At 40.5% G+C, this 21241-nt stretch overlaps 1 protein-coding gene across 3 annotated transcripts in view; it reads right to left on the bottom strand.

Annotated features, from left to right (window-relative positions):
• DCUN1D4 (defective in cullin neddylation 1 domain containing 4) overlaps positions 1 to 15701 on the bottom strand; it is a 41890-nt gene extending 26189 nt beyond the window's left edge. For 2 of the 3 annotated variants that reach the window (XM_066185730.1, XM_066185731.1), the window contains exons 1-3: positions 15602 to 15701; positions 5918 to 5988; positions 4941 to 4980 (exon numbers count right to left, since the gene is read on the bottom strand). In XM_066185730.1, the coding sequence (XP_066041827.1) occupies positions 4941 to 4980; positions 5918 to 5988; positions 15602 to 15626 (136 nt within the window). In that variant the 5' untranslated portion in view covers positions 15627 to 15701. Of the gene's footprint in view, positions 1 to 4940; positions 4981 to 5917; positions 5989 to 15601 lie in introns of those variants that run through there. The other variant, XM_066185733.1, reaches the window with a different exon arrangement.
• Between the last annotated feature and the right edge of the window lie 5540 nt (positions 15702 to 21241).

Below are 21241 nucleotides of genomic sequence, written 5' to 3'. Positions count from 1 at the left end.
TTACTTGACTATAACCTGTAGCTATCATTCCTTTGAGAGCAAATGGATTGTTTCTAAGCACCCTTCTTTTAAAAAAGTAAAAATCCATTTGTGATGGCAACAGGCATTGGATGCTGGTAAAATGCAAGAAAAAAAATACATCCCCCTCACCCCACACAAATTCACGCAGTTTACTGGTCAGTTGTTTGTGAAAAGAAATATGCAAGGCCTCTATGAAAAAAGAAGCACAGCAAAAGATAAAAATAAAATAAACAGAAGTAAAATAAAACAGTTATAGAACAGAGAAATCATTTTGTCAGACCTGCAACCCCATACAAACCAAAGAATTTAACTCAAGAATTCCTGCTTGGACTCTTCGCCTCCTTAAACTACAGGATATTTTTAAGAAGATTGGCGAACTTGTTTTAAAGGCTTAAACTGATCACAGAATTCACCACAACCCTATTTCTCCAATGACTCCCATGAAAAACTTGTACCCTTTTTGGTTTGAATGTATCTAGTTGCAGCTCTCAAACTGACAGAAAAGGGAAGAAAAGAGACAGCTCAGAAATTGGTAGGTGGCTATTAAATGCACACATACACTGCCCTCACACACTGACAGCACACAGACAGCAGGTGGACAAACACATTGTAAATGCTTTCAGAGACTTTACATCTTAATAACTGAGGTTTGGAGCAAGTCTTCACTAGGCTTCAGCTGTTGAATAATCTCTAAACTACTAAAACACACAGTGTAAGGATTTTACTTTCAAAGCATATCTTTAGCTGCTAAAATTGGTGTATTAAATTTGAAGTGCAGTTAGAATTTCTCTGTAATAGCAGAAGAGTATTTCTTTCATTTCTTATAAATCTAAAACTTATCAGTTTGGGTTTTTTAGTTTGAATTCCTGCAATTTCTTAATTTACAATACAGCTCACTAAGTTGCAAAATTAACCTTTTCTATAGCGAGCTTTGTAATTCTAAATGTAATTTCTAGGTCTAGCAGTGCACAACTAACTTTACTTCCCAAAGGTCTGACCACCTGCAAACAAACATGCAGCTTCCCCTGACTACATGCAAATTTGACAGAATTTTACTTACCAAGTGCAGCTTCACTGATGTGATTATCTTCAAAGTTTCTCACTCCTAGGCCTCAACTCAAGACTTGCAGAACCCTCCTAGTTCTCACTGGTTTTTTGACACTTGAAGCTAGCATTTGCAAGGTAGAGCCTCCAAATGGCTGCTGAATAGACCACCACCAGCCAAAAGCTTGCCGAGTTTAAATGCTGTTTGCCAAATATCCTGTTCAATACTTCCAAATTCACAGGAGACAAAGCTTCCAAAAGGAAGTATCAATTCAAGAGCTAAAATTCACCCTAGGAACTTTAAAACAATATACAAAATAAAACCCACAAGGGAGGGATGGTCCTAGAATAGCAACAAAACCAGAATAAACAAAAAAAAAAAAAAAAAAAGTCAATGAAGAAGAACTCTACAAGCTGTGTCCCTACAGAAATGATTTACAGGCATGGAATTTTCACCTTCTCTAGATAAAGCCTGTGAGGAATCCTGCTCTTCTGATGCTTCAGTAGAAGGATGCTTCAGAGGAAAAATAATTAGAAACTGTGAATGCTGAAGCAATTGGGAAGATATAGCTGCTTACTTAATAATGTAATCACAAGCACAGTTAACAACCATCAATTTTCAGACACAAGATGAGAAAACTAAGATACTCATTAAAACATTAAACAACTTGCAACCCTGTTGCAAAAGGAAAAATCATCTTCTCTGTCTTGAATTCCCCACTACAGAATTGCTCCGGACTCAAGAGGGGTTTCTTCTCTAATATAACAAAAGAAAAAACCAGCAGAGGCAAAGGAATTTCTCCCCCTCCAATGCTTCAAAAACAGCAATGAAGCCTTCTTTTTTGTTGAAGATAATTCCTCACTGTTTTAAACAAGCCAGGTGACAACAGGAAGCAAATTTTTAAGGACCTTTTAGTCTAGGTAAGTAAGTCACAATTTAATTATCAAATCATGACTTTAAGCTACTAACAAGCTGCTGGATTTGTAGTTATAACATAAAAACAACTATTATTTCAAATGCAAGTTTTCCAAGTTAATGCATATACATACAAAAAAAAAAAAAGAAATTGTTTACAGAATCTGAACGCCTACTTTCTTACATCTACAAACAGGTGAAAAGGCAAAGGCCCATGACATTTGAAGTCTCTGTTATTTTTCAGATAGATATGCATACTGAACGATAGCACATGAGACTAATCATTGTAGAGGACTGGAATTTTGAAACAAGATCCATCATAACTCTCAAATCACTGAAGGAATTGATGTTTTAAGGCCTGGTTTCAGAAAGGAAATCTGGCTAACACTTAGAAAAGATACAATTTGTTTCAAGCAATTTAAGTGTCAAATACATTTTTGTTAGCTTAGAAACAACCGCTTTGAAGTAACTGTAATATGCATTTAAAAGTTAATATTATTATTACTAATAAATATTAACCTAAGATTTTTTTTAAATAGCTTTTAGAAATCTCAACCAAATTTAGATATGCATGTATTAAGTCATCCCCAAAAAAAAGTCCACAATGTAATGACAACAACCATGATACTTATGGCAGAAAACGAACAGCAATATTTAAGTCTAAGGCCTGGGCCAGAAGATTTGGTGTTAATGTCAGAACTATAAAAAAACTTGATATGGGTTGGGTAACACTCAAACCTTCTGCAACAATTCTTGATCTTACTTTCAAATGAGTTCTAGACACAAAATCTTAATTTCACAGCACCTATGCAGTTCTATAAATTGTATAACAAAATTAATAGGTCTTGACAACTTCTTACTGGGAAACAGAAGTTCCAATAGTTCAGGCACTTCGAAGTCAAACAATTTGCAAAAGTAGCTCTTTATAGATTCACATGAATCTCTCCAAGTAAATGTTTCAGAAGTGTTAAGTCCCATACAAAACAGAAACAGGAGACCTCACTGTACTACATTCACGATGGCCAAAACAGCTCCTTGCATGTGTATTTGTCCTCATGAGTCAAATCAAACACACATTTCAAGTGAACATGCCTGGAACTTGTGCAAACATTTAGGCTTCATCTCTTCCTACAAGGAGACATAAAATATGGCAAAAGCATAAGAAATAGTGGAAATAATATCTGAAGATAAGGGGGGAACTTGGCATTATGAACCTCTACTTTGGTTATCATTTCATATTTGTGGTTTAAAAGGTTCTTTTACAACTATTGTAAAAAATTACCCTTATTAGTGGGATTTTGTGCCCCAAACTCATTCAACGGGCACATTTAAACTTTTGAAACAACTTAATTCAAACAACACGATGCAGCCAATAGGATACCATCAGTGTCAATATAAAACTGTTCATCAAAGCCAGTAACATGCTCAAGCACTTTCTAATAGAGGTAATGAGAGTGCCAAGACTAATTTCTTATACTTTATGACAGAAGTGAGAGGCACAAAGTATGACAAATTCCAAATACCTCAAATACATCAACACTTACTGATTAGTGACAGAAGGGAACTACCTCAATGCTTTACAACAGGTCTTGGTGATCAAGAGTAAATAAAGATTATAGAACACACTTTCATACATGAAATCAGTATGCAGCTGTTTTGTTTAGAGCACCCGGGTCACATAGGAGAAAATTCCAGGTCTCCATCATGAGATGGGAGAGGACATCAGTTCTAAAATATGGACATTAAAATGTCTAACTATCTTGAACTATCTGTCACAACCTCTTTTTCAGACGTTTTTCCTTTACATGATGAGCTAATTTCAAGTACCAAATCACTAACCACACTGAAGGAAAGTGTTTCAGAGAAGCCTTTTGTGGCTGGGGTCTTACCCAGCTCAAGTATGAAACAAAGTCACCTGCTGCTGTACAGAGGAGGGTGCATAATCCCTAAGTGAGCTCTGCCCAACCCAAGCAATGCAGTCCTGTGCATCTTTTCTCATTGCTCTAGGCTATGACTGTGCTAAATTTCTAAGTGTGTGCCAGAAATCTCCAGGAGGAGCTGACAGCTCTCTCCACTTTCCTAAATGCTCAAGGTAACATCAGCAAATATAGCCATAACCTCAGGATAGTGAAAAAGCTTTGAGTTAGATGGTGGGACAGACATGACCAGTTTTAAAGAACAGTTCTGCTGAGTGAGTGATCAGGGCTTGAAGCCAGTAAGTTATTTCCCTCCCTCCTCAGGTATCACACCTGAAACACAGAAAGGAAAGAAAAAAATCAAGGAAACTGCAAGCTCACAAGTAGAAAGTGCAAAAGGAGGTAACAACTCTTGCAAAAACATCAAGTCACAAAGCTCAAATGCTGACAAATCAAGAATGGCAGGAAGCTGGCACCAGGCAACTGAAAAGAAGGCCTCAAAAATAATGATATTTCATCAAACAAAACACAGATATGAGCTTATAAATAGATAGTACTCAGGCACTGACTGAAAATCTGCACAAGAAACAGAAATAACCTGCATCAGAACCAGTCAAGAAAAAAGCTGTTTGTTTGGAGCACAGCATTTAAACTCGGTCACAAGAATCACAACAGCCAGAAGAGGTCTTGCTTCTGCTCTGTTCTCACTAATGCTCTTTCAAGAGTCAAAACACTGTGAGAACATGGATATTCTGTGGCCCAAAAGGTTGAGTCCCAGGAGTGAGAGAAATTTTTCATTAAATTTTCAAAAACTAAGAGATACTAAAATTACAGATACTGCTGAAACCTCTTCAAGTCCCTCACAATTCAATAAGTTAAAAGCACAAACACCTATTTTGAAAAAAAACCTAAGGAACCCTAGCACTTGCTCCCCAAAACTCCTTTAGCCCTCTAAAACAGTTTTTAGTTGTGTCAGAGAGACTTGTTTAATAACATGTGTTTAAATTGCTTCAATTTATTTTTACTCCATCCCTATTAAATACCTGTCTGGTGATCGTCTTGACCAACGTCCTCTGTCAGATTCTGCAAGAAACGGGAATGATGCAGTTAAACGATGGTGATCTTCATTCTTCTGTACTATTTTTAACTTTTACTTGATATTAACATTCAACCTAACTACTTAAAGATCATCTACCTAAGACTGTAGTCTTTGTGTTTTCACTCATATTTACCTAAAGTTACCCTCACAAATTTATCTAAAAAGTTCAAGTAAATTGAATTTGATAAATTCTTTTGATTTTTTTTCAGTCAAAAACTATCAAATTATTTCAAGAGTAGAAATAACCACCCATTAGGTGGGGAATTGGCATTATTGTATTGAACAATTCCACCAATAAATGCAGCATTAGAAAGACTGAATTTACCCTTTAGCACAGAAGTGTCTTTGCTTAAGGATAAACATACATATGTGTTCCAAAGGAAACTGATTAAAAAACAACTGAAATCTTGGAAACAAGTTACCCTTCTGCAGGCAGGGTCTTTTCCACTGAATTTTCAGTGTACACACAGAAGCTGTATCATCATTTCCAGCTATGGTTGCAATAAAACAAACGTAAATACGGAACATGTAAGCAGGGAGAGCCTTCAAAAAAACCTTGTTTCACTTTTTGCATGGATGAGAGGACAGCTTGCTCATTCAGTATGTTTTCCAGAAGAACTGTAGGAAATTGGATAACTATGATGATTACCATCACTTAATGTATCCAAGAAAGCTTCTTGTGTGGAGGCAATATCTAAATCCAATGTCCAAACAAAGCTCAAACTCCACTCTGACCTCTGGAGTATATTGTTTCACCTTTTACTAATACTGTTTATCTCTTCACCAATTCAAACCCAACAGCTTTTCATACAACAAGGCAGTTATAATTTCTAGAAGTGTAATCACTTTATGATTTCAATCATGAAATATTCTGGACCAAAGCCCTAGCTATTCTGCTAAGAGAAAATGGCAAGTCATTACCAGCCTATTGAGGGTGTGGTAAATCTTGTGAATATTTGCCAGAGTTGATAGATGAGAATTCAGTTGAAAATCTAGAGGGAGGAAAAAAAAATGGTTTTTAACTTCTGGTTTCCAGATGCAGCAGTCACAATCATCCTATGTTATGGCTATTAAATAAAATCATCACAGAACTATAAAATAAAAGTCATCTCAACACTTTCAGCACTGACATTTTCGACACTTGAGTAGAATAACTGAAATCTGCAAAAAATATCCTACATATGCATTTTTCTTAAGGCATGGATGACCCTCAGCAGAACAGAAGTACAGCTAACCATGGCTGAATTTAAAAAAAATTACACCCTTTTTTCCTTTCCATTGGGAATCATTATAACTTTCACGTTACCCAGTCCTTTTGTTTCATCTATTCCCAAACCAAGTTAAGCACCATGTAACATTCTAAAATCATTAATATAAATCTAAGTTTTTTAAAAAACTGATTTTATTAATACTCATGTGCTTGCCTTTATACTAATTCCGTTGCAAAAACAAGTGACTAGAATACACTTGCACAGTTGAAACACGGCTTTTTTAATAACAAACCAAAGGTCACAATGCAGCAGCTGTTAATACAAGAGCCAAAAAACGTGATAATAAAATATTCTGACACTTCTTGGAAGAAGCCATAGCATATAAGTTAATTTTGCTTCCATGCTACAAATATAAAACACTTGAGTTTGCTCAGTTGCTAAAGAGCAACAAATTAATTTTTCCCTATTCTTTTGAATTCCCTATTTTTGCTGGGAATGTGGCAAGAACAAAACTGGAAAGTAAGTAATTTACAAAAAAACAGCTGAGATCCAGCCAGACAGCAGGCAAACCAAGAAGAATCTCAGAAGCTGAATACAAACCAGCCAGGAGGGCTTAAAGACAGCCAACTACTATAGAGTATCTCCATTTAAACTAAAAATAAATTAGCTACCCCAATAGAACTCATGTGCCAAAACACTCTAGAGAAATGTACTGTATGATAAGCAAAGTATTCCAAGCAAACTTCTTCTATAAGTGAAAAGCTTCTGTATGTGCCTACTGTCACTACCCAGCTAATGCAATAAAGCATTTCAAATATGAGACATTCAATTTGGCTTTGCCTGCCCAGCAACTGATGCAAGATGCAAGTAAGGTCAAAAAACATGATTCTCTTATTTCCATCCAGAGCATTTCAAAGGAATGCTCTCAAGATACATTTAAGATGACCCAGATAAACAAGAGTCATCATTAAACATCCGACTGCCAAGTCAGTGAACCACACTGCTATGAAGCTACCAAGTGGAACTGAAGAAACTGCCTGCTCTAAGTGTAGTTGTTACAGACATCAACAACTGTGGAATTCTCTTGTCACAGTAAGTTAAAAAAAAAATCAAAAGATACTTTTAGGAATCATATATTTCATTCATTATGTTAGCCAGAGTATCATTTAATTAATTGCTACCTATTTCTTAACATGCTGTCCCCAATCCACCACAGCAATACAACTGCTCTAAGTCAGAAGTACCAGAGGCAGAATTTCCAACTTTAGTTAACCTTATCCATACGAAGTCAAAGACAATCCAGATCTTCTTACCAAGCTACAACAGGAAAGTGTTGAACCTTGAACAGGGTGCTAGAGTTTTTCCTGCATTAAGTGCTTGTTTTTGCTAGTCAAACAATACTAAGCAGAACCATTCCACAAGAAAAAAATAATCCTGAGTTTCTTAGTCAACCCTCAATTCAAGTAAAGCAGTAAGAAATAACAAAAGGAAAGGGGGACAAGCTGGGATGAGGACGACAGGGAACATAAAAGCCATTCTGAGGAAGGCAAGATTAAAAGATAAGATTAGATTTGTTAACTGACAGATCAGACTAAACTTTCTGGAATATGAATTTTACAGTTTCCCTTGCTGCTTAGCCTAAAATCTACAAAGAACATGAGTCATTAGAGAAACCAGCTAGATCTCGAGGTAAGAAGCTGAGAACACTAAGCAAATATTTATTTATTCTAGTCTAATATGAACGTTAGATAGCACTCTTAAAAATGGTTGAAAAGATATTCTAAAATTAGGATTATATAAAAAGGTATTACCTTTGAAACAAAACATTCCTAGGCACTTCAAAACATAGTTCATGCCTGAATGTTTTACATGTCCACTGGAAATATCCATACAGTTTTAAGCTGCTGCTTCAAAAATAGATTACATAAATTATGATGGACTTAGCAGGGTTATACAATATATTTTCTAGTTTTTACAAAAGAAATATCACACCATACATTATATGAATATGGAGAACCAGAGTCCAAAGTTTTTTTTCTTTCACAGGAGAAGCTTGCACAGTGTAGGGATATTATCTAAAACTGAAAACAGGTTTCTTTTACAGTTACAAAAGCAAATACAAGCAGCACCCATTAAATTAGGGAAGTTAAATTACAGCTCAGGTCATTCTCTTACTTGGTCAGTGGGTCAGTGTTTGCTTTATCTGTATTTCAAGAATGATACACAAAGTATCCTATGCCACTGTGAAAAAGTCTATTAAAAAAAAAAAAAAGGGGGGAGTTTTAAGAAACAAAATCCAAAAAATAGCAACTCCCATGCTCAAATAACACAATCTGGGAAATTAGCAAAAATAGCAATGATCAACAGTGGTCAAGATGGCAAGCAATTGGACAGCTGGCTGCAACTGTATTCTTCAGGAACACACTCTATCCCCTCCACCTCCCAAACTTTCCACAAGTGCTGATGCAGCCTCCAAATTGGGCCTTGGTCAGCCCACTACACTTGGAATCTTATCCACAAAATAAATAAACAAACCCTTGCCAGCCCAATGATCTGAATCAGATCACCAAGGAGCTGCAACACCAGTTGAGTTAGAGGAAGAAACAGGAAAGGTCTTCTGAAGCGGGAGCACGACAGACCCCTGTGGCAGCAGCCATGTGCTAGGTTACTCCACCCATCCATCCCAGCGCCACTGTGAGAGGAGCAGTGCATCACGTGAAGCTACACACTCAACAGCTTACTGTACGAACTTTACACAAATAATGCCATCTTGTGTGATTTTTCACCTGAAGACAAGAGTTTCAAAGCACATGAACTGGCCTGGTTTTTTTTTTTCCCCTTACAGAAACTGTATCCAACTCTGGGGTCCTCAGCAGACAAAAGACACCGACCTGTTGGAGCAAGATCACAAACACAACTGGAAGAACGGAACATCTCTCCTATGAAGAAAGGCTGAGAGATAGAGTTGTTCAGTGGGGAGAACAGAAGACTCCAGGGAGATCTTACAGCACTTTAAGCGCACTTAGAGTACTTTAAGGGAACTTTCAAGAAAGCTGGAGAGGGACTTTCCAGAAGTGCACAGTGACAGGACAAGGAGGAATGGCTTCAAACTGAGAGTAGGTTTAGACTAGATATTAGTAAGAAATTTTTTACTGTGAGAAAGAAGGTGAGACCTTGGCACAGGTTTTCCAAAGAAGCTGTGGACACCACAAGCCTGAAGAGTGAGGCTGGATGGGGCTCTGAGCAGCCTGGTCTTGGTGCAAGGTATCTGTGCCCATGGCAGGGGCACTGGAACTAGATTATCTTTCAGGTCCCTTCCAATTCAAGCCATTCTAAGATTCTGACATACCACACAGTTTATTGAGCTCAAATCAGAAGAAGGAAACCCGCTTGCTTTGTAAATAGTGAAAGACGATATGTGGAAAGCTTGCTATGCCTTTAGGGGTGTATGTCAAACAAGCATATGTATTTTGTTGATTAAATTATTTTTCATGCAGAAAGTAGCAGATCTTCAGTGAGGTCTGAAGCAATGAAAATTCCAAATAGTATTAAATACTTTGCAGCAATTCAGAATGTCATGGCTTAAAAAAAAATCTGAGTAAAATAATTGCAAATCCAGAACCCAGAATGGAAAGAAATGACAGAGCCAACCTAGTTTCATGGAATTTAAACCTTGTCTGCAGTTTGTCATTAACACAAGGTTAAGTGTTAAAGGCTAAAGTTAAGTGTTAAAGTGTTAGTTACAATCATATACAATTTAAAATTAAAAAGAAAATATTTTAAAAATATTTTTAGAACATTTTAGATTAAGGTTTAAGCTGTAGACCTGAGAGTTACAGAGAGGTAAAAGAAACAAGAGCTAGCTGGGCTTGCTTCCATAACTAAGTCGAGAAAAAACATTCTACACCCTCCCATTAATGCACACATCAAATACAATAAAGAAAACCAAAAATTTCAATGTATCTTAAATAAAAGCAAATCATACAGGTAAACTGAACTCAAAACCTCTACTTTCCTATCTGAAATGAAAAAACTTTAAAGGCCAAATCCCAATATTTATAAGAAGGAGCAATGTGTTGCCCAACTATTAAAAAAAAAAACCAAACAAAACAAACATACCTGCCCAAACAAAACCTTTAACTTAGTTCCTGCTGTGGAAATTTAAAGCTTGGACAAAACACAACTACAGGGTGCAGTACAATCTATTAAAAACCTGGTAAAAAATTAACAATAGTAGTAAAAAAAAAAAGTGATCAGCTGACTCCAATTTTCCTTTAAAAGCTTCTAATTTTTTAAGCAAATAGAACACCTAAACAAAATTTCACTTCAACAGTAAGCCTAAAAATATTCATCCTTAATTGATACCATATATACAAAATTTAAATACAGAAATAGCAGTAGTAAAAACATGGTAGTAATTCTTATTACTGCTAAGACACACCTGTAAACTTCTCTGAAAAAAAATTAACAGAACACACACATCAGGCAAACTCACTCCTAAAAATTAAAATAGCATGCTTAGGCTTTTATTTAATTACTTTCCTTGCTTTCAACTAATAGAACTAGAAAAAAATTTGTAGTAGTACTGGCAGTAATAGTTCAAAGTTCTGTTGCCTTACTTAGCTTTAAATAAACTTTACACATTTAAAAAAGAATAATTTAATCTTCTGTGAAATATATCACTTTATGCTCTGTAGTCTACTTAAAGAATTATCCAAACAGCAATACAATTTATATTGATGAATGATGAATTGATTAATGAACTTAGAAGTTCAGATCTGACACCTACATTTGGTGAAAGCCCTCAACACTCATGTTCAGGTACCAAAATTTTTGTATTCATTACTAAATACAGAAGGCAAAAGAAAAATGTACATCAGTCTTATTTACAACTTAAAACTTAAGTTAAAGTAGTTAAGTGTTAAAACTTAACAACACACCTGAAGACTAAGAATCTCAAACTGCAGCAGGGAGAAGTTAGGAGCTGACTCTGCATTCCTGTCAAAGACAGGATTAAGAATGTATTTCTCATGTGTCTGTAGCTGTATCCTTGAAGGCAGTGACACCCTACACCAGGGCCAAACTGAAGAAGAATCCTTTCTCCCAGTCCACCATGTGACAACAAGCCTTGGGTCAAGGGAGGCAGAGAACAGGCATGAAAAGCAGGGTCTCCTTTGATTTGGTGTGGTCAAATAAAGGGCATGATTCAGAAATAAGGAAAACAGAAGTGAATTCCAGCTTGGAAAGTAAGGACATGCAATTAGATGGGATGATTCAACCTATCTTAAGGAGCATCAGGACCTGGCCATTGAAGCTAAAGACACGATACTGCAGAATGTTTCTCCTGCCCGCCTGCACCCAGAACTGCACCAAGCTCAGAGCTACTGCTGACACCAGCGGTATCCAAAACCCACAGCTGCAAATTTCTGCACGTTTTCCAAACAGAACAGCCTAAAATGTTCTGAAGCAAAACACAGACTGACTTAAGCTAATAAATAAAAAACCCTACAGAAAACCCAAACCCAAGCAATAAAATATGGTAGGAGTTACTACACACACAAAAATCATTAAAAGGTAAACATTCACATTGAACTCTTAACATTTGGTGTTACCACTCAGAACAACCACTGCAACAAAGTATTTTAAGATCATTATGTGCTACATGGATAGGAAAAAGTGCAATTCCTTTTTGTCCCCACAGGAACAAATCTTTATTCTACCTATCTGTTTTTGGAGGACCCTAATCTGAGGGCTTGTTTACAAAAAGAACTACGGCAGTTCAAAGTTAATTGAGAATTTTAGAGCAATTTAAACAGTGTAAAATTTGTGTAAGTGCTAGTTTAATTGGAATACATTTCCATTTACTTTAAATTGATTGAACAAATAAGAGCTAGGCTAATTCTGCTATACTAACATATAGAATAAAATACTCTGCACAATTTGCCCATGGCAGAATTTGGGTTTGCTTGGGAAGGGGTGATTTTGGTTGGGTGTTTTGTGCTATACGGCAGAGATCTAACACTAAGTAGGTTTCTGCTGCAAAACATCTGCTTCTGTTGATGACAAGTGTTCTTCCAGTCTAACACTTATTCCACCATCAGATTAACTCAAACAAGTGTCAGTGAGCTACTTTTGCATCACTGGCTGCCATGACCTGAGAGCTGTTTGCAAGCATTACTCTTAAGTTCATACTAGGTGTCATCTGGCATCCTACAAAGGGCATACAGCTAATACCAACTCTGTATCTTGTGCTCTAGCTAATTCAGCAGAAATGCAACCCTGTCAAGTACACACTACTAGAGTATCCAGCACTATGCACATGTGGTATGCATCACGATGGAGCTGCAACTGCATAGGAACAGCTATACCAGTCAAAATCATTACTGTCCCAGCTGCTTGCTTCTTCCTCCCTGCCAAAATTTACTGACCCCACAGCTCTGCCAGCAGCACAGGCTACGGGCACATTCTCTAACCCACTTCAGGCAAGAAATCAACCTGTCACTTTAGACAGCTTAAGTAAGTGGCAAGAGCTAACCCAGATACATTTGACTGAGTGGGTTAGAGAGTGCTCCTACAAACCACTTTACCAACAGAACAAGGGAAGCAGTAATCTACAGCTAATGAGCAGTAATGAGCAGCTGCAGCAGACCCAGTCCCACAGTCTAGCAGACACACATCTGCATCAAGTGTTTCACACCAGGCAGTTCCCAGGACAAGCTAAAGCCTTGCAGCTCTAACTATATATATATAGTGTATAAATATATATATGTATATATATACACACAATTTTTTATGTATATACACACGCCCCCCACTGAATGAATTGATAGTTGTTTCTATCTCTTTATGAGCCAAAAGTAAAAATACTGTTTAACATCAGACCACGATTCTGAATAAAACAATTTAATTGGTGAGTACAACAAAAATGCTGGCACATTTAAATTAAGGGTTCTGCTTCAAGCCCCCGTTAGTAGTCTCACTTATTGTAGAAGAAATAATCAATTACTAAATGCTCTAATATTTAAATTGGATACAAGACTTGAACACTTTCACAGGATGTACGGTATCTCCTGGTGCTATGCTTTTTGGCAAGCACAAGACAGACAAACTAAGCAAGTTATCTTCTTTTGTCTGAAGACACAAAACTAGGAACTAATGCTTTGAAAAAGCCCAAAGTCTTTGCTTTCAATACCTGCAAAGAAAGTGTGGGAGGAGGGGAATTAAAGAAAACACAGGATTAATAATTCACTAACAGCACAAAAAGTACTCAGACAAAAATAAATTTAAATTAAGTGCTGCAATTACACAAATAAGAGCTCACCCTGATGCAACAGAATTAAGAGAAGCAGTAAAAAAAAAAAAAAAAAACACCAAAACTTTACCTGCCTAATTCAACCTACTGCATGGTCTCGTACAGAGGAGGCTTTTCCAATTATAGCTACAGGAACTACAAGAAACTTTTAAGCAAACATCCTCAATAGAAAAAGGGAAAGCTGGTTTCCTCACATAACATGAAAGGTGTGTATTCAGAAAGTAAAACTGAGCAAATTGTATTAATGAAGTTTATATCATAAGACTAAATAAGGATCTAAGAAGGATCAAAAGGTGGCTCAAAACGAACTTTGGGTCAAGAGACTACCAAAAGCTAGCTTCTGTATGTGCAAAGCTATGCTATGAACACTTCCTGCTTCAGGCATTTAGATGAATGAAAAAAACCCAACCACTATGAAGCTACAGATAGTTAAATTAGCTGATTTAGGAAACCATATCTATTTAAAATAACACATTTACAAGCAAAAAAAAAAAAAAAACAAACAAAAACTGAGGCGTAAGATTTGAACACTCCACAGCACATTTTTAATGAAAAGCTAGTAACAGCTGAAGGCTAAGGAAGAGTACTTTTCCTATTTTCTGCAAACAAGTTAAAATTAAAAACAATTTAAAACTACTGTGTAGTCTAAACATCCTACGTGAGGGGGCCCTGGAATATCTTAACTGTAACTCACATGTGTATATAATGAGGACCTGCATTTTTTTGGATAGGGCACATGACAAAAGACACTGAACAGAAGGCATTTTCTAGAATAATCACCCTTCCATTTCTAATATGAGGCAATTATTTCTGCTTCAGTGGCAGCCTTCACCACCAACACATAATGATCCCTAAATATAAAGGTAAAATAAACCAGAAACACTAAAAAAATGATATAACCTTATGAGCTAGAGCCTTTACCAGACTGCCCCTGTACGACATCTCATTTTAGAGAGACACAGAAGGATTCAAGAAAATCCAGGCATTATGCAGCATTTCTTTCCACCACTGCTTTCAGGACTTTGTCCAAAAGTCGGACCAGCCTTCATTAAGGCATGACCAAAGCTTCAATTTTCATTATCTTTACCACAAGCGAGTTCAACAGTAATAAAGCATCTCAGAGCTGCAACTCCTTTCGCAGTGAGAACATGTCCCTGGGAGATTTCACAGGGACGTCGTTGTGGCAGGGCAGCGTTGTGCTCGGGACGACAGCTTGGTCTCTCCAGCGGACGGTGCCTGTCCCTGAACCCCGGCCACCCCACGGCCACGCAGATGTGCGACACCCCGCACCACGCAACCCGTCTACAGCAGGCGGTCTCGGAACGCACAGCCAGGAAGCCTATTGCGAAGACAAAGCCCTCGCTACGCTCCTCCAAAACAGGAGGCGCGATCCTCCTGTGCTGCCCAGGGCGGGCAGGGACGGCGGGTCCGGCCGGGGGTCCGCGGGGCGGGGGCAGCGCGCCGCGCCGCCGCAGGGCCCACTGGGAGTTGTAGTCCGCCACGCCGCCTCCCGCCGTCTCGTTGCGCGGGGCCGCCATCGCAAGGACTCCACCTCCCACCATGCGCCGCGGCTCAAGTCCCCCGCACAAGAAGCCTGGTTCTCCCGCACCGGCCCGGCGGAACCCCCGAATTCACCTCCGCTCGTCTTCCCCTCCACACGCAGCTCCGCAGCCCACGCTGCCCTCGGCAGTCCCGGCTCTCTCACAGCCGGCCACGAGGCCCGGCCGCAGCCTCACCCGCTCGCCAGCTGGGTCGGGCAAACTGCGTCACACCCTCCGAGCGCCCCCGGCCCTCTCCGGTGCGGCTGCCCCCGCCCGCTGCCGCCCCCACCCCCGGGGGAGCGCGCCGAGGGCGGCGGAGCTCCCGCTGTCCGCGCAGGGGCCCCACCGCCAGGCGCGCACACCGCCCCGCTCCGCGGCAGTCCCACACCCGCGGGCCTGAACCCTTCCCCGGCATCGGGAGTCCCGGTGGCGCTTTCGGCCAAGCCTCACGGGTCAGGGTCAAGAGAAGCCGCCCCCAGACGGGCGGTTCTTTCGGGCGGGCAGTGCGGCGGGCGGCGGGCCCGGCCACGGCGCTACTCACTGACAGCGGCGGCATCCGAGTGCATTTTCGTGCAGCGCTGCACACGCTGCCGACCCGGCCCGGCTCCTGCCCTGCTCCCAATCCAGAGCCTGGGCACGGACACCCCCGCCCCGCCCACCTCCCGCGCCCATTGGTCCGGGCTGCCGGGGGACGCGGCAAGTCCCGCCCTCTTACTGGGTGAGACTCCTGCCACTCTCCCCCCGCCCGCCCCACACCATCTCCCCGGTCTCCCATTGGGCAGAAGGCCGAGCCGGCCACGCCTCCCTCCGCTCTGAATGGGCTCTGACGCTGCCAGTTTTTCCCGGCCTTTAAAGCGCGTGCAAAGAATACCACTTTGTGTCACCCGCGGCGCTGATTGGCTATGGGCACCAAGGGCCGCGCCTACGCACTGATGAGATTGGCTGAGCTGGGGAAGTGGGCGTGGCCCCCGGGCTGCCCCGCCCTGCAGGGGCCACGGGCGGGCGGGCGGGGAGTGCCCGGGGCGGGGGGGGGGGCCGGATTGCGGCACTTTCTTGTTCCGTGGTCCCCACGCGGTGTGGCCAAATCTCCGGCTAGTCTAGAGTTATTCTTCCGTCCTTATTTCTTCCATCCCCCTCTTCCAAAGGAGAACAAATAGCAAGCTGCCAACGCCAGCCGAAAGCACACAAGTGTCAGGTCAATGTTAGAGCAGCGGCAGGATGAGCGGTGGGGAAACGTGGGGCCAAGAGTGCTCCTTGCGGGACGATGACAGCGGTTCATGTCCCTCGGTATTGTTCTCGATCCTAGAAATCTAGCGCGGGAGCCACCCTCCTTTCCCCCTCCTTGCATAAAGAGGTCGCCATCCCTGAGCAGGGAGAGGAAGACACCCTGCAGGTCATTGCTGCTTAGCATGCGAGCTCAGCATCCCGTGTCGTTTCGGGGATAAATTCCATCCCTGGCACTACTCGGTGCTGAAACACAGATGCGAAGAGACTGCTAGAGCAGCGTCTGTGCACAGTGAAGGATTAAAAAGACAGAACTGAGTAATGAAAAAAACCCTTCTGCTAAGAGGTTAAGTTAAAAGAAAGTCAAGGATTATGAAACTGAAGTAGTGCCAGATTTAAGATAATTGCCCCTTTGGAGTAATGCATTAACATACAGTCCCGAATTAACTGATGATTTATTTTGCTTATGTTTTCCACTGCCTGTTTTACAGACAAGATGATGCAGTCCACAAGAAAATGAATCCACTTTTCAAGTCATATACTAAAACTCACATCAGAGCAATGAAAGCTTGCATTATTTGAAATTCTTCCATACTCATGAACTCGTTGAAATCATTTCTATAGAACTTCCTGCCTCTGTCTCAGGATATTTTCCTATTTTCACCATCTTTTCTTTAGCTCAGTTGGTTGGTGTTAATAACCCTAAGGTTGGAGTCCAGTCCCTGTATGAACCATTTACTTGAGACCGGGACTGGTGATTCTTGTGAGTCCCTTCCAGTTCAGAACATTCTGTGATTCTGTGAAACTTACACAGGAAAAAAAAAAAAAATCATGAAGCAATGCAAACTAGGTTTGGTTTCACTTCTTTAGTAGTTCTATAACCTCCCACATGCCAGACATTCACATCAGTATGTGTCATCCCAAGTTCTTATACCCAATAGGGGCACCATTGAGTAGCAGTTCATCTGATCTAATTCTGGTTTAAGAGGAACAATTCCTTTAGGGGTATCTGTTTGTTCACTTGACCATAAAAAGCATGCAGGCTGCTAGTTCAAAACAAAAATGTGTTCAAAAAGAGAACTTCTTCCATGCCTTACAAAGTTGTAAATTAATACAGATATAAAGGAAGGGGGCACAGAAAAGCCCATTTTGGTTGTATCTGAAAACAGAAAGGTTTGTACTTTCCCCCCATTTATATTAATCTGAAATTAAAGATACTACTTGGCCTTAAAAATATTTCCTTAGACTACAGCTTCTATAACTACTTCCATTCTAAATTGTAAAGCAAATAGGTTTGACAAGCAAAACTTCAATTTATTTTTGAATGCACAAGTATAATCCCTAACCGTTAAAAGTGAGATCTGCAAAGAAATCCATAGGGACACATAAAAGAAACTGTGTTTTCTTAGCTTCTGCCTGCTAAGTAGGGGATTCATGCATCAGCCAGAAAAGCCCTGCCCCAGGAGAACAAGGCCCATTAAAACATGCACTTCCATTCCAACCTCAAGAAGTTATAAACAATCCCCTTTGTTATCACTAGCTGTAAACCACTATGGACAACAAGCCAACAGATGCTACAAAGTCAGGCCTGTGTTTCCTTTCCGAAGCCCAAGTTTATAAAATGCAGAAATGCTTCATTTTACATAGAGCAGATCAATCAGGTCATGGCTGATCAATCATTGTATTGGGTCGCTTGGCAAGGTTCTGATAGCAGAAGGACTACAGGAGTGGCTTCTGTGAGAAGCTGCCAGAAACTTCCCCTATGTCTGACAGAGCCAAGGCCAGACAGCTCCAAGACAGGCAAATCAATGATGGGGAAAATGCCTTCATGGTAACATATTTAAGAAGGAAAAAAGGGAATGCACAGATGTAATCATCGCCAGGGTGAGAGAAACAGCTCTGCAGACACCAGGGTCAGTAAAGGAAGGGGAGGAGGTGCTCCAGGTGGCAGAACTGATATTCCCCTGCAGACTCTGGTGAAGCCCGTGGAGCTCCACAGGGTTCACCTACACAGCCTGTGGAGGACCCCACATTGCAGCAGGTGGATGCCCAAAAGAGAGGTGTGGCCCCATGGGAAGCCCCCACTGGAGCAGGGTCCTGACAGGACTCGTGGCCCTGAGGGAGATCCATGCTGGAGCAGCCTGTTCCTAAAATGACTGAACCCTTTGGAAGAGTGGCCCATGCTGGAGCAGTTCATGAAGAACTGCGACTCATGGGAAGAACTCAGGTTGGAGTAGTTTGTGTAGGACTGTCTCCCATGGGAGGGACCCCACACTGGAGCAGCTGAAGAACTCCTCTCCCGGAGGAGGAAGCAGAAGCAGAAACAACATATGACGAACTGACCATAACCCCCATTCCCCATCTCCCTGCACCACTGTGTGGGAGGAGTAGAAAACCGGGAATAAAGTTAAGCCCAGAAACAAGGGAAGGGTAGGGGAAAGGTGCTCCTAAGATTTGTTTTACTTCTCATTGTCCTGCTCTGATTTTGATTGGCAATAAATTCAGTTAATCTCCTCAAGTCAAGTCTGTTTTGCCCATGACACTAACGGGTGAGTGATCTCTCCCTGTTCTTATCTCATTACATTTTCTCTCCCCTGTCCAGTTGCACAGAGGAGTGATAGAGTGGCTTTGGTGGGCATCTGGCATCTAGCCAGGGTGGAACCACCACATGGACAGAGACAATTTAAGCTAATGGCGTTCCACCATTAGTGTCTTAATATTAACGCTCCTGGCATTCTTTCTTTTGTGCCAGTCTAATCACTTGGACAGCTAAACAGCAAGGTAGGTCAAAGAGCACGTCTGTCCTCAATGCTCCCAAAAAGCAAAAAAATCCCTAAACAAAACAAACCCCTCGACACTTCTTTTAGTTTTGTTTATTTACTTGTTTTCCCAGCCAGCTGAATATCCAGATCTGGCTTACTACACATATGTGCAAGTGCTCCCATCAGTGGCACAGGAGAGGAATAACAAAGCATGGAAAGGAGAGGAATAACAAAGCATGGAAGTGGAGAGTGGCAGTAAATGCATCTGCCTGTTTACACACTGTTAGAACAAACTTGAAACTGCAGACTTTTTTTCTTTTTTTCTGAAGAAAGACTGCCATTGTTTATTCTTTTAATGTTTGCGTTGCTTTTTTAAATTGATAGCTAAAACGGCAACCACATTAAAAACCCTGAATTATAGACTGTGAAAAATACTGGATAACATGAGAAAGGGGAGCCATTTACTTAGTTGTATGTTCTTCACTATCAGAAACAGTGCAGATGCGTCTTTGTGAAAGAATTTCCAAAAGAAACTCTATTTCCAAAGGATATAAGACTGCAGATTGCTGTAGCCAGTGTATCTTTTGAATACTTTTATTCATCTTGCTTTGCTTAGAAACAAGCTTGAAAGTTAATTTTAGGCACCAGAATCACAAGCCATGATGTGTTTTACAAGTCGGAGGGGAAAGAGAATTGTATTGAAAAGAAAAACATTACAAAGAAGAATTTGCTGAACATTAAGAAAGCAGCTAGAGCAGCAACAAAGCACAGTGCAGGGTATGGTAAGAAAATTAACGAAGTGCCTACAAGAAGCCCAGCAATCACAGTTCTAAATCATTTGCAGACATGAAGAGGTAACGGATACCCAAGTCAACAGAACTTTGTGTAATGCTTCTGAAAAGATTTTTCATTCTCAGAGTTACAGTGAAAATACCTAACACCTGTGAGTTATTCCTGCTTGGTATTAGCAAACTAATACCAAGGGAAAAAAGAGGACCTCAAGTGGCAGAAAGCAGCAGCTGCAGATTATGCGAACTGCTTCAAAGCACTATTCATTAAACAGTTCAGCTCATTTTAATCTCCCGGTCCCATGGACCCATACTATGTTCCCTGTTGAAGTGAAAAGGTCTGTTCTCTAACACTTGCTCCACGGCTATATTACTTTGGTCCAAAGGTCCTTCTGTACATCCTGCAAACAAATGTCATTTTACATACATGAGAAAAATCATGTTTCAGGGCTGTTGATACTTAAATTCTTGCATTCCAGTTATAGGGGTTTTTTTCAGCTTCAGCTTAAAATTTTACATTCTCTTCATTCATCATGAGGCAACTCCAAGCAGCCAAGTTAGAGAGCAGCTAAGAATTTCTTCCTGAACCCTGGGGGTGCATCAAAACAGCTAGCACCTCTCTCTCTGGGGCCACATAGCTCCCTCACTATCAGCAGAGTACCATGAACATTCTCAGTGTTCTGTGTGAATGAGACGGGTGGGAACTGGTTACCTGTAAACTTAAGCTGCAATGACTTGTTTCAATAACATCAACTCTGGTTCAAAACCAAATGGTGTGTCCAACTTTTGCTCAGCTTGTAGCTGCAACACTGTTTTTGAAAATGGAAGATAACAATTTCAGGTTTTGCTTAGCCCAAGAGGTTTGAACTGCAGCTCCCAGGTTTTAGAGTGCTCTGTAACAACACCGGAGTCACTGTGCCTGAGTCGAGGCAGGAATATATATGTAAGAGGAAACTGGAGTCTCCACCCTGCTGAAGAATCCAGTACAATTACTCTCAGAAGTTGCTCTCATCTTTGTTACCTGGAGTTCTTTTTTATTCCAAGATACACACTGGTAGGCCCCTGAGGTACTGCTGTCTCTTCCTGTACATTCCTATAAATTTCAACTGACCTGCAGAGAATTTCAGAGGATGGGATTTGGAGTACAACAGAATACATACTATTTAGAAATCAGACATATGTAATCTAGACCTTTTACCAGAAGCAAAACTTCAAACCTTTAGTAAGTACTGCTTGTTTTATCTATTTTTCTTTGCATTCCATCTCTGAATGCATAAAGATATCCACAAACGTTTTCTTTCATAACATGCTTTCTTATGAAAGCTGAGAAGAAGAGAGTACGATTAGAAAACTAAAAGTTTAGTCACACACCCCTGCAGCAGGACCTGTTCTAGCACATTTCTGTCA

Source organism: Chamaea fasciata, unplaced genomic scaffold, assembly GCF_029207755.1.
Source record: "Chamaea fasciata isolate MVZ Bird 193981 ecotype frontalis unplaced genomic scaffold, bChaFas1.0.hap1 SCAF_6, whole genome shotgun sequence".
NCBI lineage: Eukaryota > Metazoa > Chordata > Aves > Passeriformes > Sylviidae > Chamaea > Chamaea fasciata.
This window is presented reverse-complemented; position numbering and strand designations above follow the sequence as displayed.